We start from the raw sequence: 13,051 nt of genomic DNA on the forward strand, positions 1-13,051 counted from the left end.
ATAGCAAAATAGTGTTTGCACGCACACAAAAAATCTCTCTCTCACACACACACAAAGAGAGAGAGAGAGACGCACACACTCACACACACACACACTCACACACACACGCACCACAGACACAAACACCTACACACCCCTTCCCTGTTCTAAACTTCATTGAGAGAAACAGAGATTACGTCATGCACAGCAGCCAATGAAGTGGCGGAGCGCTCTATAAAGTCAGAGCGCAATCCCTGTTTTTGGAACATCAAGAAAGTAAAGTTCGACTTTGCACATCGGCAACTATTTGTTTTTTCTCTTACCTGTTTTGCCAGCAATTTTCAAAAATATTCTTCGTCTTTTTCCCTCGACTGTGTCTTTGAAGGTGAGTGAAATTGCGCACATGATTTGATTCATGCTCAGGGTGCAGGAAAGTGCTGAGTAGTGATTCTTTTGCAAGTGTCACGTGTAAAAAGTGAGTTTGCTCTTTGCACCTCCAGCTTCAGTGAACCTGGACATGTGTAAAAGGACATTTCTACTGTTTTCTAGTTCATATTTTTAAGCGGTTAATAATTTTTGAATTTTTGAATAGATTAATTTTTTTCAAAGACTGTTTTGCAAAATCTTCTAAAATGTTTTGCATAAACGCATATGCATATGAGTCGAGTAAAAAATAGAATGAGAAAAAAAATCAAACTTGTTTTCACGGCAGCAGATAGAAAGGCTACCTCTGAATTTTGTGGTGCATTGTCGTCAACATGTTGCACAACTCCTCCTCACCTCCCTGCCTCACACACTAATGCCCCACCTATTTGATTTCCAGATTGTGTTGAAGCCAGAAAAAAAAAAGAGATTTATCAACATGGCGCTAATGATACTACCACTCATTGGAGCTGTGTCGGTTTCTGAGAGTTTAGTAGCTATGACGACCATGTGTCTGGTCTACATGATTTTCAAAGTTTTCCAAACCAAGATTCCTCCGGGGCTTCGTCGGCTTCCTGGACCTAAGCCCCTGCCCATTATTGGAAACGTGCTGGAGGTTGGCAGCAAACCTTACCTGAGCCTTACTGCTATGTGCAAGCAGTACGGCCATGTGTTCCAGATCCAGATTGGCATGCGTCCTGTAGTGGTGCTGAGTGGCAGTGATGTGGTGCGACAGGCTCTCATCAAGCAAGGGGAGGAATTCGCAGGCAGACCTGACCTGTACAGCTTTCGCTTCATCAATAACGGCAAGAGCCTGGCCTTCAGTACGGACCAGGCTGGCGTTTGGCGTGCCCGCAGAAAGCTGGCCTACAGCGCCCTGCGCTCGTTTTCCAGCCTGCGGGGCACAACCCCAGAGTATTCCTGTGTTCTGGAAGAACACGTCTGCAAAGAGGGAGAGTACCTGATCAAACAGATCAACAGTGTCATGATGGCCGAGGGCAGCTTCGACCCGTTCCGATACATTGTTGTCTCGGTGGCTAATGTGATCTGTGGAATGTGCTTTGGCCGACGTTATGACCACAATGACCAGGAGCTGCTCAGCTTAGTGAACCTGAGTGATGAGTTTGTTCAGGTCGTGGGCAGCGGCAACCCCGCCGACTTTATCCCTCTTCTGAGATTCTTGCCCAGCACCACCATGAAGAAGTTTTTGAGCATCAACGATCGTTTCATGGCGTTTGTGGAAAAGATAGTCAGCGAGCACTACGCCACCTTCAACAAGGTATGTTTCACATTCATGAGTTCGTGTCAAGTCCATCCCACTGTTCTTTCTCTCGCCGTCTGTTCAAGCTTTGCTGAGACTGATCTTTTATCTCTCTCCTTCAGGACAACATCCGTGACATTACAGACTCACTCATTGATCACTGTGAGGACAGGAAACTAGATGAAAATTCCAATATCCAATTATCAGACGAGAAGATAGTGGGAATTGTCAATGACCTGTTTGGAGCTGGTGGGTCAACATGATAATCTATTAATCAGTGAGCAAAAGATAACACTGACGTCCTAACAGAGGTCATGTTTCCACCATACAGGGTTTGACACTGTCTCCACTGCCCTATCATGGTCAGTGATGTACTTAGTGACCAATCCAGAGTTACAGGAGAGGCTCTTTCAAGAAATAGGTAAGTTCATCTGTTTCACACACTGCATGTGTGGGCTAAGTAGTTATAGGACTAAAGTGAAACTCCTCATTCTTGAAAATAACCGGCCCTTCTTTATTTTTCAGAGAGTAACATCGGCCTGGACCGCTCACCTGTTCTGTCAGATAAACACAATCTACCTTTACTGGAGGCCTTTTTCCTGGAGATGCTGCGTCACTCTTCCTTTCTACCTTTTACTATTCCACACTGGTAAGTATCTGGGAAGAATTTGAATGTGAAAAAAAGATAGAATGGTTTAATAGAATGGTTTTTACAGAATTCAAAATGGAAACACAAACTTTTCTTTTTCAGTACCTCAAAAGACACATCGCTGAACGGCTACTTCATTCCTAAAGACACGTGTGTCTTCATTAATCAGTGGCAGATCAACCACGATCCGTAAGTTGTTTTACTCGATTTCAATAAATCTTTATCCAAAAGTTGAAATTAAGGGTGACGTGTGCAGCTTCCTTTATATTGACATTTTTCTCTATTGCAAGTTGATAAAACACAGTCAGCTGATGCGTCTTGAATTGAGGGATTGCTGTTAAATAAGTTTATATGTGAAATAATATTATATAAAAAAAATTTCTATTGATACATTTTTAGTGAGCTGTGGAAAGACCCGTCTTCATTCCAACCAGAACGCTTCCTTAGCTCTGATGGAACGGAGGTCAACAAGCTGGAAGGAGAGAAGGTCTTGGCATTTGGCCTTGGAAAGCGACGCTGCATTGGCGAGGTCATCGCACGAAATGAAGTCTTTCTTTTCTTGGCAATCCTTATCCAGAGGCTTCAGTTCCGTACAAAACCAGGAGAGCTGCTGGACTTGACCCCTGAGTATGGGTTGACAATGAAGCACAAACGGTGCCACTTACAGGCCACCTTGAGAGCAAGAAGTGAACTGTAAAGGTCACAGCCATGTTAGGAGTCAGTGGAAGAAGCATTTTTTTATGAATGTAGGGCACCGAGTGTCAGATTTGATTCAGAACTCATGTCAATGAAGCAAATGAATGAAACACGTTTGCTAAATGTCAAATGTGATCAGGGTTCATGTAAGCACATTCCTGTCATGTTTCTGGCTCTACGAGAGATATTCCTGCACACGCCGGATGCCTCTCCGTGAAGTATGGTTCTCTGTTGTGGTGTCCAGTGACTTAAAGTGTTTACACACAGAAGTTGTAGAACAAACAGAGGGTTGCCTTGTTCAGCTTTTGTATGTTTAACTGGATGGAGATTGCCATTTAGGCCATTGCAAAAAATGTTTGAGGAAAAACATATATCACCTTATCGTACACACATACTGTATACTTGTAAGCTTTTTTTTCTGATTAAAAATGTCAATGTCAACATAAGACACTGAAGATAGTATCCCCAAATGTGATTCTATGTTTATATTGATTTCTTTTTATAGTGATATGTATTTCTTCTTATGTTCCACATGTGTATATATTGGAATGGTAATTTTGCCTGTGCATATCCATGGATTACCAGGAAAATTTTAGTAAGCTATATGGTTTTGTATTATTTTCTTAAATAAATGAACGATTGTTTATCATGTAATTATATCAGATTGGTGCGTCCTTAAATCGGTAGCACAAATAAAGGAAACAAAAAACAAGATGTACTTTTAGTAATTTTTGAATTTGGAAACACATGCTGAATGTAGACACTCATAATAAGTGTGTAAATAATCACAACAAAACCACGTGAGATTTAAAGGAAATGACGTCACGCACCAACCCGGAACGCGGCACAGACATTCAACAGCTGTAACTGTGTAACGGCTGTGATTACAAGTTTAGCTGCGCCAAGGTAGAACTTGTAACGGCTCTGTCTGACACCGCTACAAGTTTAGCTGCGCCAAGGTAGAACCTTTTACAAATAGTTTCGTTCGACTAAAGACAGACTGTATTTTTGTCATGAGCAAACACTGAAAGAATTGTGTTACCGTTAATAAAATCGTGAGAGAACGGTGACAGAACTAAAGCTAACGTTGTTAGCTCTAATATAATACTATATATACAGTATATATGTTCACCGTGTATTGCCTAAACGTTTTCCATTTCCCACTTGTAACTACAGTTTTTATTTTTCACTTAGCCTTTATTTGAAACATTTTTGAAAACATTTTATTCTTACAACACATTGGTTTTGCTGTTTATTGCACTTCACCCTCATAAAGTCAAACCAATGAATAGTAATTTTTTTTTTCTACAACGGTGTGCCCTGTTCCTTTTCATTTATTTTTTGTTTAACAACTTAACCACTAATTAACTGGGTTTATCTTGTATTTTTTTATTTGTAAGACATATTTAGGATTATTTATATAGAATAGAACAAATAATAATATAAAAATCGTTTATGATCAAGTAATTTTTGCAGTTGGTATAAATTAAACATTACTTTTGTGTTTTAATTAACTACAGAGCCAGGGTGAACAGAAAGACCACAGCCAGGTAGAGACGTGTTTGTTTACAAACTGCTGGTTGACATGGAGAATTTCTCAGTGAGTGACGTAGACAGGTGTATCATAATGGGACCCAGTGTCCTGTTTCCTCAGTCATGTCCAGGTAAGAAAAACACAGAAACTGCTGAAACTTCAAAATCAAAAACGTCAACACTGATGATATTTGTATTAATTCACCTCTCAATGTGTGCCCTAAGATTAAGTTTACATCTAAAGTAAAACCGTTACTACATGTTTTTCTCATTTAAGAGGTAAAACATTTATTTGTATCCATGGATCTTTAGTTAAAAGTTGGTTTGCTTAAAGATACCGCCAAAGCTCTCGTTTTCACCAAGTGAGACGTGCCGTTCTGCTCGTTAAAGCAGGAGTTGCCTTTGTTAGATATAAATAATATTTATCTGTTAACATCGGACAAGGGATGCAGATTAAAATCTGTGACTAATCCTTGGTTATTTTAATCTGAACTGAACTAACATCACATACTTTCACCATGACGGCACAGTCAGGGCGAAAGTATGCGATGTGACTACATGTTTAAATCTTCGCCACATACCTAATAATCCTCAAAGGAGGAATCTTTTTTATTTGTCTTTGAACACTCTTAAATGTGGGTAGTAAATGACATCCCTTTTTGTATGGTCCCTGTGTCTATAATACTTTTTTATTATTAATTAATCAAAAATAAGTAAGTTGCACTTGAAGGCCTCCATGATGTAGCAGTGATGGTTTTAATACTCATTGTCCAGAAACATTGTAAGAAAAGGATGTTAATATGGTATGTTGGTACAGTTTAGAGCTTTTTGATCTCAAACTTTAGCCATTTTTTATTTTATTGTTGTAGTGCAGTTAAACTATTACATTTGTTGATGCCCAGAGTGCAGTCAACAAGCCTTGATCTGGTCAGGGAGCTCTGAAGGAGCTAAGCCTCATATCATGACACCATACATTTCATTTTAGAAATTGTAAAATGATGAACAATTTTATAAAATAAATTCCAAATAAACCCCCGTTTCAAATAGGTAAGAATTAATTGCTTAACTTACAGGAAATTGAGTAAGGAAAGGAATCACTTTGTCTTAAAAAACAAGCTTCTCTGTTCCCCACCACTAGGGCCCTCTTCTTACTAACTTAGATTTTTTTTTAAAGTGTTTAAATTTTAGGCATTATGGGAATTAAAAACTCTAGGAAGAAGTTAATGCTTTTTATGTACAACTTTAATAACAGGTGTAACAAAAATTAGAAGAATTAGACAGTTTCTTTACAATTGTTCTGACTTCTTAATAATGACAAAAATAAGTGGTATGAAGATGCTACGGCTGTCTTATTTTGGGCTATTTATATCTATGCTTATTCATTGTGATGCTGTCTTTAACATCAACACACAGGGCTGTGGAATCTTACCTCATTTTGGAATCATGAGTTACATTATAGGAACTTCCCCGACAAATAGTCACACAGTGCTTCTCTGTTAAAGAACATAAAATAGATATTGTTCAGTGACATAAGGAAATGAGGAGGCATCTGAGAAATTACCCAACCATCTTCTTTTGTCACCGTAAGATGAGATTCAGCATGACAGTGCAGAGCAATGTAAGAAACAATGCAGCATTACCTTACAGCTTGGCCTTATTTAATGTAGATATTCTTTAACATTTAAACAACATTTTAGTGACAGGAACCATGGTTGAAACCAGAACAATATGTAGATACATTTGAACTTTTTTTACCTAAAGATATAAACTTCTCTGTGGAAGTCAGTTATTTTTTTTATGTGATTTTGTTTGTCACAAAAAAAACAAACACTGGCAAAGGGTCTGACCAAAATGAAGCCAACTTCGGCAGAAAAAGCAGATGACTTGAGCACTGAAATCTCACAAGACGTTCAGCTTATGGCCTATAATAATAATTTAGACCAGGCTCAGGGAAACTACCAAAAAAACTATTTTTAATCCGGCCCGCCAAACTTGTCCAATTATGTTATTAATTTATATTATTATTATACTTCTGCCTTTTCCCTGCATTGTCCGCATTTCACTGATAGGTGGCGTAGAACAGGCTAAAAGCATTTTAGCATGACTTTTACATGTAATTTATCTTTGCACCATATAAGCATCAAATGCTGTAATCAGCATATTGTCTAAATTATATTTTAGTTGGTTATAGTTCTCTAGTCCTATATAAAGTAATATTGAAGGTGTTGTCCACATGCAGTCTCTGTATTTTTGTCCATTTGTTGAAAACTCTTGATTATTAACAATGGTTGATTTGTTATAATTACAAATGTACCCTAAATGTGTTTTTTTTTTGGATGTTGTGACAAACAAAGTAAAACTAATGGCCAATGGAATGAAGCGAAATGCACTCCTGTTTATAGTGACCAGTGGAATTCGTTCATTTAAGGACATTTGGACGTATGTTGCTGCTAAGAGGTACATTTGCAATCTCCTGTTTTGTTTAGCTGTAAAAAAATGTGAATGTTGCTTAACCTTCCTGATAAGATTAGGGTTAAAAACAGCATTTCCTCTCATCAGCATACGGTCAGCAGGATGTCTGCCTGAGCAGCTCTGTGTCCTCTGCCTGGAATCCGTTAAAGCCAGTTCACTTTCACACTCGGGATCACCAAACAATAGAGAAGTCAGAGGCCACTAGGATAAGCTTATGGACACTGTACAATAGCCTTCAGTCTGGTTGTAAAAAAAAATTAACTGCGTTTTTCTCTGTCTTTTCCTGAGCTTGAAAGGAAAAGAAGACAAGTCATTCTTGTCTTTCGTCCTCCTGGATGTGAATATTAGGGTCTGTCCGAACTTTTATGATTCATTGCACACACTTGGAGTTTTTTTGCTTGAACTTCCTGTGGCCCAGGATCTAAGATCTCAAGACAAAACACAATCTTGCTATGGCTACCTCAAAAGATTCCCATAGCGTGCTAAAGACTTGTACCAAAGTTCCTCTTTACAATATGTGTGTGACTAAGATCAATAAACATTCCTCCTCCCCTCCCTGTTTGCTCCTAAAGAGAAGGTTATGCAAAGCCAGGCTTTCGTGACTTTTCGAACCCCCCCCCTCGCCCCACCCCTCTCTCTCTCTCTCTTTCTCACTGTGTTTTACTCTTTCTGTCTCTCTTCCTTCCCTCTTTCCTTCTCTACACCGGGACCCCCCACTCCCCCCCCCCCCCCCCCCCCCCCCCACCCCCCCTCCCCCCCAGCCACACGGTGTGACTAAGATCAATAAACATTCCTCCTCCCCTCCCTGTTTGCTCCTAAAGAGAAGGTTATGCAAAGCCAGGCTTTCGTGACTTTTCGAACCACCCCCCTCGCCCCACCCCTCTCTCTCTCTCTCTTTCTCACTGTGTTTTACTCTTTCTGTCTCTCTTCCTTCCCTCTTTCCTTCTCTACACCGGGACCCCCCACCCCGACCCCCCACCCCCTTCCCTTCAACTCCTATCCGTGACAGGAAGCTGTGTTGTCCCAGTGTGCTCACAAGGCCAAAGTCATATCAATTGTGGAAGTAGTGTTTACCTTTTCAGTTTTTTATTTTAATCTCCAGCTCACAGGCTGATGGTCAGGGACTTAATGCCCAAATTGCACTGGACCAAAGTGCTGAGTGGCCTGGGCAGGGCTGCTTCTTTCACACGCAATGCCATGATCCCAAGAAGTCCCCTTGGCCACAATAGAGGGGAAGCAGGGGTGGCCCTGCGATTGTAAAAGATTGTGGATTCCAGAAATGATTTCTGAATATCTGCACTGATCTTTCTGGGAGAGTAGAATGTGAATTAAGTTAAGGGCTGCTATTTTAAGTGCGGCAGAGCCTTTTAGAAGCTTCAGGCCTCTTTAAGCAGCTCCAGACTCCTACTACAGTACAGTATTACATCAGTATTACATCTCTGTGTATGACTTAAATTATCTGTAGCCTGATGGTTTTTTTTATGTAAACCCTGTCTTGCAGATTGTCACAGATTTTGTTTTGACAACTTCATCTGCATAATCCCAGACGACTTCCCTGAAGCTGACAGTAACCTTAAATCACTTCAGTCTGTAAATGTCAGCACTTGATGAGGATCCTTTTGATCCTTTATTAATGATCTAGTATCTATCATATACCCATCTGATAAGGATGCAGAAGGTTTCAAGACAGTTATTAATTTTAAAACAATAAAGTGATTTATCTACATTCCTTCTAAGTCTAAACACTTACATAAATATATATAAATATATTGATTTTGTTTTCATTTTTGAGGCTTTTTGATCATAACAGCTCAACATTTGAAACAGATGTATTGAAAGCAATTGTCAAAACTGACTGAGAAGCCTGTGAAACAGGTCTTAATTATCTCATTATTCATATAAGACAGGTTGTATTATCCTAATAATACGAGCTCATTTATAATAATAATTTGTAATTATAACATCAATCTTAGAACCTTTTGACTCATCGTCATTTAACCACTAGACGTTCTGCAGAACATCTGCAGAACGTGTGCAGAACGTAGAGCTCCATAGAGTTAACTTTATTCGGCAGATACTGTCAACTATAGTGTAGGATTCAAACTCACTGTGCTCCATGAACATTAAGACAGTCAATCAATAAATACTAACGAGTACAGTTTCATGCGTACAGTGAGAAAAAAACGTCTACCATGTGATATTTATGAAGACTCTCAGTCATCAGGTCGTGGTCAAGGTGGAAGAGTTCCGTTCCAACTGGAGAAAATGTCACCTCCAGTTGCCTAACTCTTCAACCTGCACCATGTGATGTGTTAAAAAATAGTCAGAAAATGTCATTTCTTCTGTACTTTTGGACTTTTCTTTGGTCACCGTTATATATTCCTTAAAGGAGTAAATGCTAATTAATGTTTTAGTTTTTGCGTATTTGCTGTTTTTTTTTTCTTCTGTATTTAAATATTTCTGTGACTAAATTATTAATGCCTCATGTTGTAAAAATAAAATAAATAGAATAATCAAACAAAATCTCTTCAAAAGCATCGTAGGACCACAAAACCCAACTAAAAAAATGGTAAATAAAATGGTAAATTACACCATCGTAGGACCACAAAGCCCAACTAAAAAAATGGTAAATAAAATGTATTCCATATTGTTCTTTAGTGGTCACTCTGTTCATTTATTTAGTCTTATTTTAAAAGCATATATATATATATATATATATATATATTGGCTTTCATATACCCCACGTGTTGGTCACGTTACAACATAGCGAAGACTCGAGAGTTGGTTTGTCACGCAATCAGTTATGAAGTATAACTGACTGTGAAATGTGGTATTATGATACTCTTGTAGGTTTTAAGGAACCTCCTACAGCTGGCCAGTCAACTTCCACCAATGCCAACCTGCTGTGACTGAACCTACCACTGTTTTGCGTGAGAGTCCGCAGCACCTTAGCTGTCAGAGTGACAGTAGCGTGTGACTGAGCCTCTCGCTGTGTCTCAGTTAGCGTGAGAGCTCAGGATGATTGGGGTTGAAGGCCAGGTTTTACCGGTTTTTCTTTCCTTTTTTTTTTTTGTTCAGGCTTCATTTTATTTCTGTTTGTGTCTACATGTATGTAAACTTTATTCAGCGCTACTCACTTGTGTGTGTTTGGTGTGTCATCTGCGTTTTGTTCTCAGTGGGCTAAAGTAACTGAGAGGATGATCGGAGCTACCAGTCGGAAGCCACGACAGATACAAAGAGTTCCGAGCATCCAGTTGGAATTTGAAACTGCTGAGCGCAGAAACTTTTTGTGTGGGGATTACAGCGCGTATAAGTTGTTGATGTATAGAATAACTACCAAGTATTGATTCAAAGAGTGAATTGTGTTTCCAGACGTCCTTAGAGATACGAGGATCTCAGTGACCTTTAATATTCAATCTCTCAGCTGGAAAAATGAACATTGTGAAGAATTATCTTTAATTTAGTCTTGATGGTTTTATTTTTGGTTTTATTTAATGTTAATGGAAACAGTCTGACTAACAACAGTCTCCTGAAATAGAACATACAATAACTAAATGAATGGCCTCATTAGTTTTACTAGCAAATGGAACTGACTCTCTACTTTACATTGGGAGAAATAAACTTTTTAGAAAATTTCTGATTTATTAATCTCGCCTTACAGCAAGAAGATTACCAGTGTGATCCCTGGTGGTGGCCGATGGTCTTTTCTCCATGGAGTTCCACCTGAAAGTTCACAAGTATTCACCAGGTAATTCAGCTTCTTCCCACAGTCCAGAATCATGAAGACTGGGTTTATCCAGATACTCTAAACTGACCACAGAACCATGAATGTAACTGGACGGTTATTTGTCTGAATATGTCTTCCTATGATGGACAGGCACAGTGTACAGACTGTACTAGTTTTTGAACATTTTCACACATCATTTAATATTGATATTGAACATTGTTTGATTGGAACTATCAGGCTCAAAATCTGCAACAATCGTGCCAGTGCCTGAAGGTTTAACTGCTTAGGTCTGTGTTTTAATCTTTGGTTTAAAATGATTTCAGTGACAAGGGCATTCTTTGAGATCTTTGGTTCAAAAAGTCTGGTGAAACTCTGGACTAGACTGCAGTGGCTGTTGAACCCTCACCTCCTCACAGAGATAATGAACACGGAAACTTACATAACTGGAAAAAAAAATAAAGCCAGATCAGAGAGTCTAAGGTTTGAGAGAGATTACTCTTCTACTAGTTTCTTCTTAAAACAGCAGTACACGCTGTAATTCAATGACTTTTCTGCCTGTGTTTGGTCGACAGCAAGACATTTTCTGCCCACTGACCATTTAAAAAATGTCTGAGATTGTTATCAGTGTCAACCATTTTTAATATTTCACTGGCACTTCTTTTTCACCATCCTTCAGCCTACCGTTATAGCACAAATGTTAATCTCAACCCTGCTGTTTGAAAACCACTGTATGAACTACAGTAATTTGGCACATTGATGTCATAATGAATCAAACGAATGCTCTCAGAATAATACTGATGTTGATCAGAGGCTTCATAAATGAATATCCGCAATTAGTCCCACATCAATATTTAACACATTCAGCAATGTTTCTCATTTATGGGTAATTTTGGTTGACAAAGTAGATAGACAGAGTCAGGATGGTTGATATGATGATTCCCTGCCCAGGCCACTCAGCAAGTTGACATGGGGTTTGTGTACATCCAGTGACTCACAGTACAAGCAATTCAAGTTGTATTTGTAGGAGATACGTTTCAGTTTGTCCTGTGGTGACACAGTGATTGTAGCCTAGCAGCAGCAGCAGCAGCCGTCGTCTACCAATCAGCAGACGTTTGCCCTCCTTTCTTCTAACCTGGATCTAACCTAGATCTTCCCAGAACTGTCATCCTAATCCCCATCCTCTGCACTCTGTAATCACAGCCTTACATAAACAGCACCTCAGAAGCAGGAACAAATCCCAAATTTTCTTGACCCCAAATCTTTGCAAGTAAACAAAAAGATCCACAGTGCAGCACACGGCTGTCTGTTGGTGTTGTCAGAACATGTGGGCATATGGGTTTTTACGGGCCTGTTTCTATAGAGCATTGTTTATCCTAAAGGTTGCCGTCTGTGTCGGTTTAGTTCTGCTATTTGTCTCGCTTCACTCTGCTGTGAGAGATTCCAGCTGCGCAGAGAAAACTCTTTAGTGCTAACAAGCTGAACCACAACACAAATGGCAACTAATCCAAATGTCAACAGCTTTTTCCCAAATGTCTGAATCGGTGATTGGTTGATCTTTGCTCGAACTTGCCTGCTGTCATTCATAAGAAATATTATTACTTTGGCTGAAAGCACAACGACCTCATGGGTCTCGGTGAAGTCATAGTTTTATTACTTCCTAGCTGCATTTTCATCCGTAATTTATTTGACAGAGAAACTAATTTTCCTTCTAAACAAACACAGTACAGTGTGTTGCAATTTTTTTTTTTGCCTTGGTATTCAGATGAACTGTTAGACTTTATAGATCAAATGTATCTTTGTGCTCGACATGAAGGTAAAAAATGGATATTGATAAATGAGGTACGAGTTCTCAGTTGTTGAGAGCATTTGCAATTTATAATTTGTCCACCATTTTCAGCAGCGATGGTCACGAGTTATTATGAATGTAAAAAATCAGTTCGTGAAGCTGTGGTACATTTTCAGCAGCGATGGTCACATGAGTTATTATGAATGTAAAAAATCAGTTCAAATGATCAACTGACATCAAGGATTTGCTGGACAACTACCAACTTTGGCTCCTGACCGACTTCCACCATGTGTTCCTCCTTATGTGTGGTAGTGACCCAGTGGCCCGTATCACTGCTGACTGTGGTACAGCACCAGAAGAAGACGAAGAGCCTCATCCCACTGTCTGAACTAAGCCTTAGTCACACATGGCCCACATCCAGACAACGTGTATCGCTTTCAAGTGGCATTGATTTCCTCGTCATGCTTGAAGGATTGCTTCCAGCTCAGTTTATTTTACCGCTGCTTCATGTTAGTAATAGCTAGT

General features: G+C 39.3%; 1 protein-coding gene and 1 long non-coding RNA gene across 2 annotated transcripts; both read left to right on the forward strand.

Annotated features, from left to right (window-relative positions):
• Positions 1-213: 213 nt before the first annotated feature.
• On the forward strand, positions 214-3,722 carry cyp1a (cytochrome P450, family 1, subfamily A). The gene is made up of 7 exons (XM_008310828.3): positions 214-364; positions 803-1,681; positions 1,786-1,912; positions 1,995-2,084; positions 2,189-2,312; positions 2,415-2,501; positions 2,712-3,722. The coding sequence occupies exons 2-7, from the start codon at positions 842-844 to the stop codon at positions 3,007-3,009; spliced, it is 1,566 nt and encodes a 521-aa protein (XP_008309050.1). The 5' UTR covers positions 214-364; positions 803-841; the 3' UTR covers positions 3,010-3,722.
• Positions 3,723-3,918: 196 nt separating this feature from the next.
• LOC107988606 (uncharacterized) lies at positions 3,919-12,648 on the forward strand. Its single transcript, XR_001760099.2, has 4 exons — positions 3,919-3,967; positions 4,529-4,672; positions 10,675-10,761; positions 11,064-12,648. It is a non-coding gene; the product is annotated as an uncharacterized LOC107988606 (long non-coding RNA).
• Positions 12,649-13,051: the final 403 nt, after the last annotated feature.

Source organism: Cynoglossus semilaevis, chromosome 5, assembly GCF_000523025.1.
Source record: "Cynoglossus semilaevis isolate Cse_v1.0 chromosome 5, Cse_v1.0, whole genome shotgun sequence".
Classification (NCBI taxonomy): Eukaryota; Metazoa; Chordata; class Actinopteri; order Pleuronectiformes; family Cynoglossidae; genus Cynoglossus; species Cynoglossus semilaevis.

Bases quoted from the DNA above. Each gene is read 5' to 3' on its own strand.
- cyp1a (XM_008310828.3), top strand. From the start codon at position 842: ATGGCGCTAATGATACTACCACTCATTGGAGCTGTGTCGGTTTCTGAG. The intron at 1,682-1,785 runs GTATGTTTCACA...TCTCTCCTTCAG, and splicing joins ACTACGCCACCTTCAACAAG to GACAACATCCGTGACATTAC. The intron at 2,085-2,188 runs GTAAGTTCATCT...TTTATTTTTCAG, and splicing joins GAGGCTCTTTCAAGAAATAG to AGAGTAACATCGGCCTGGAC.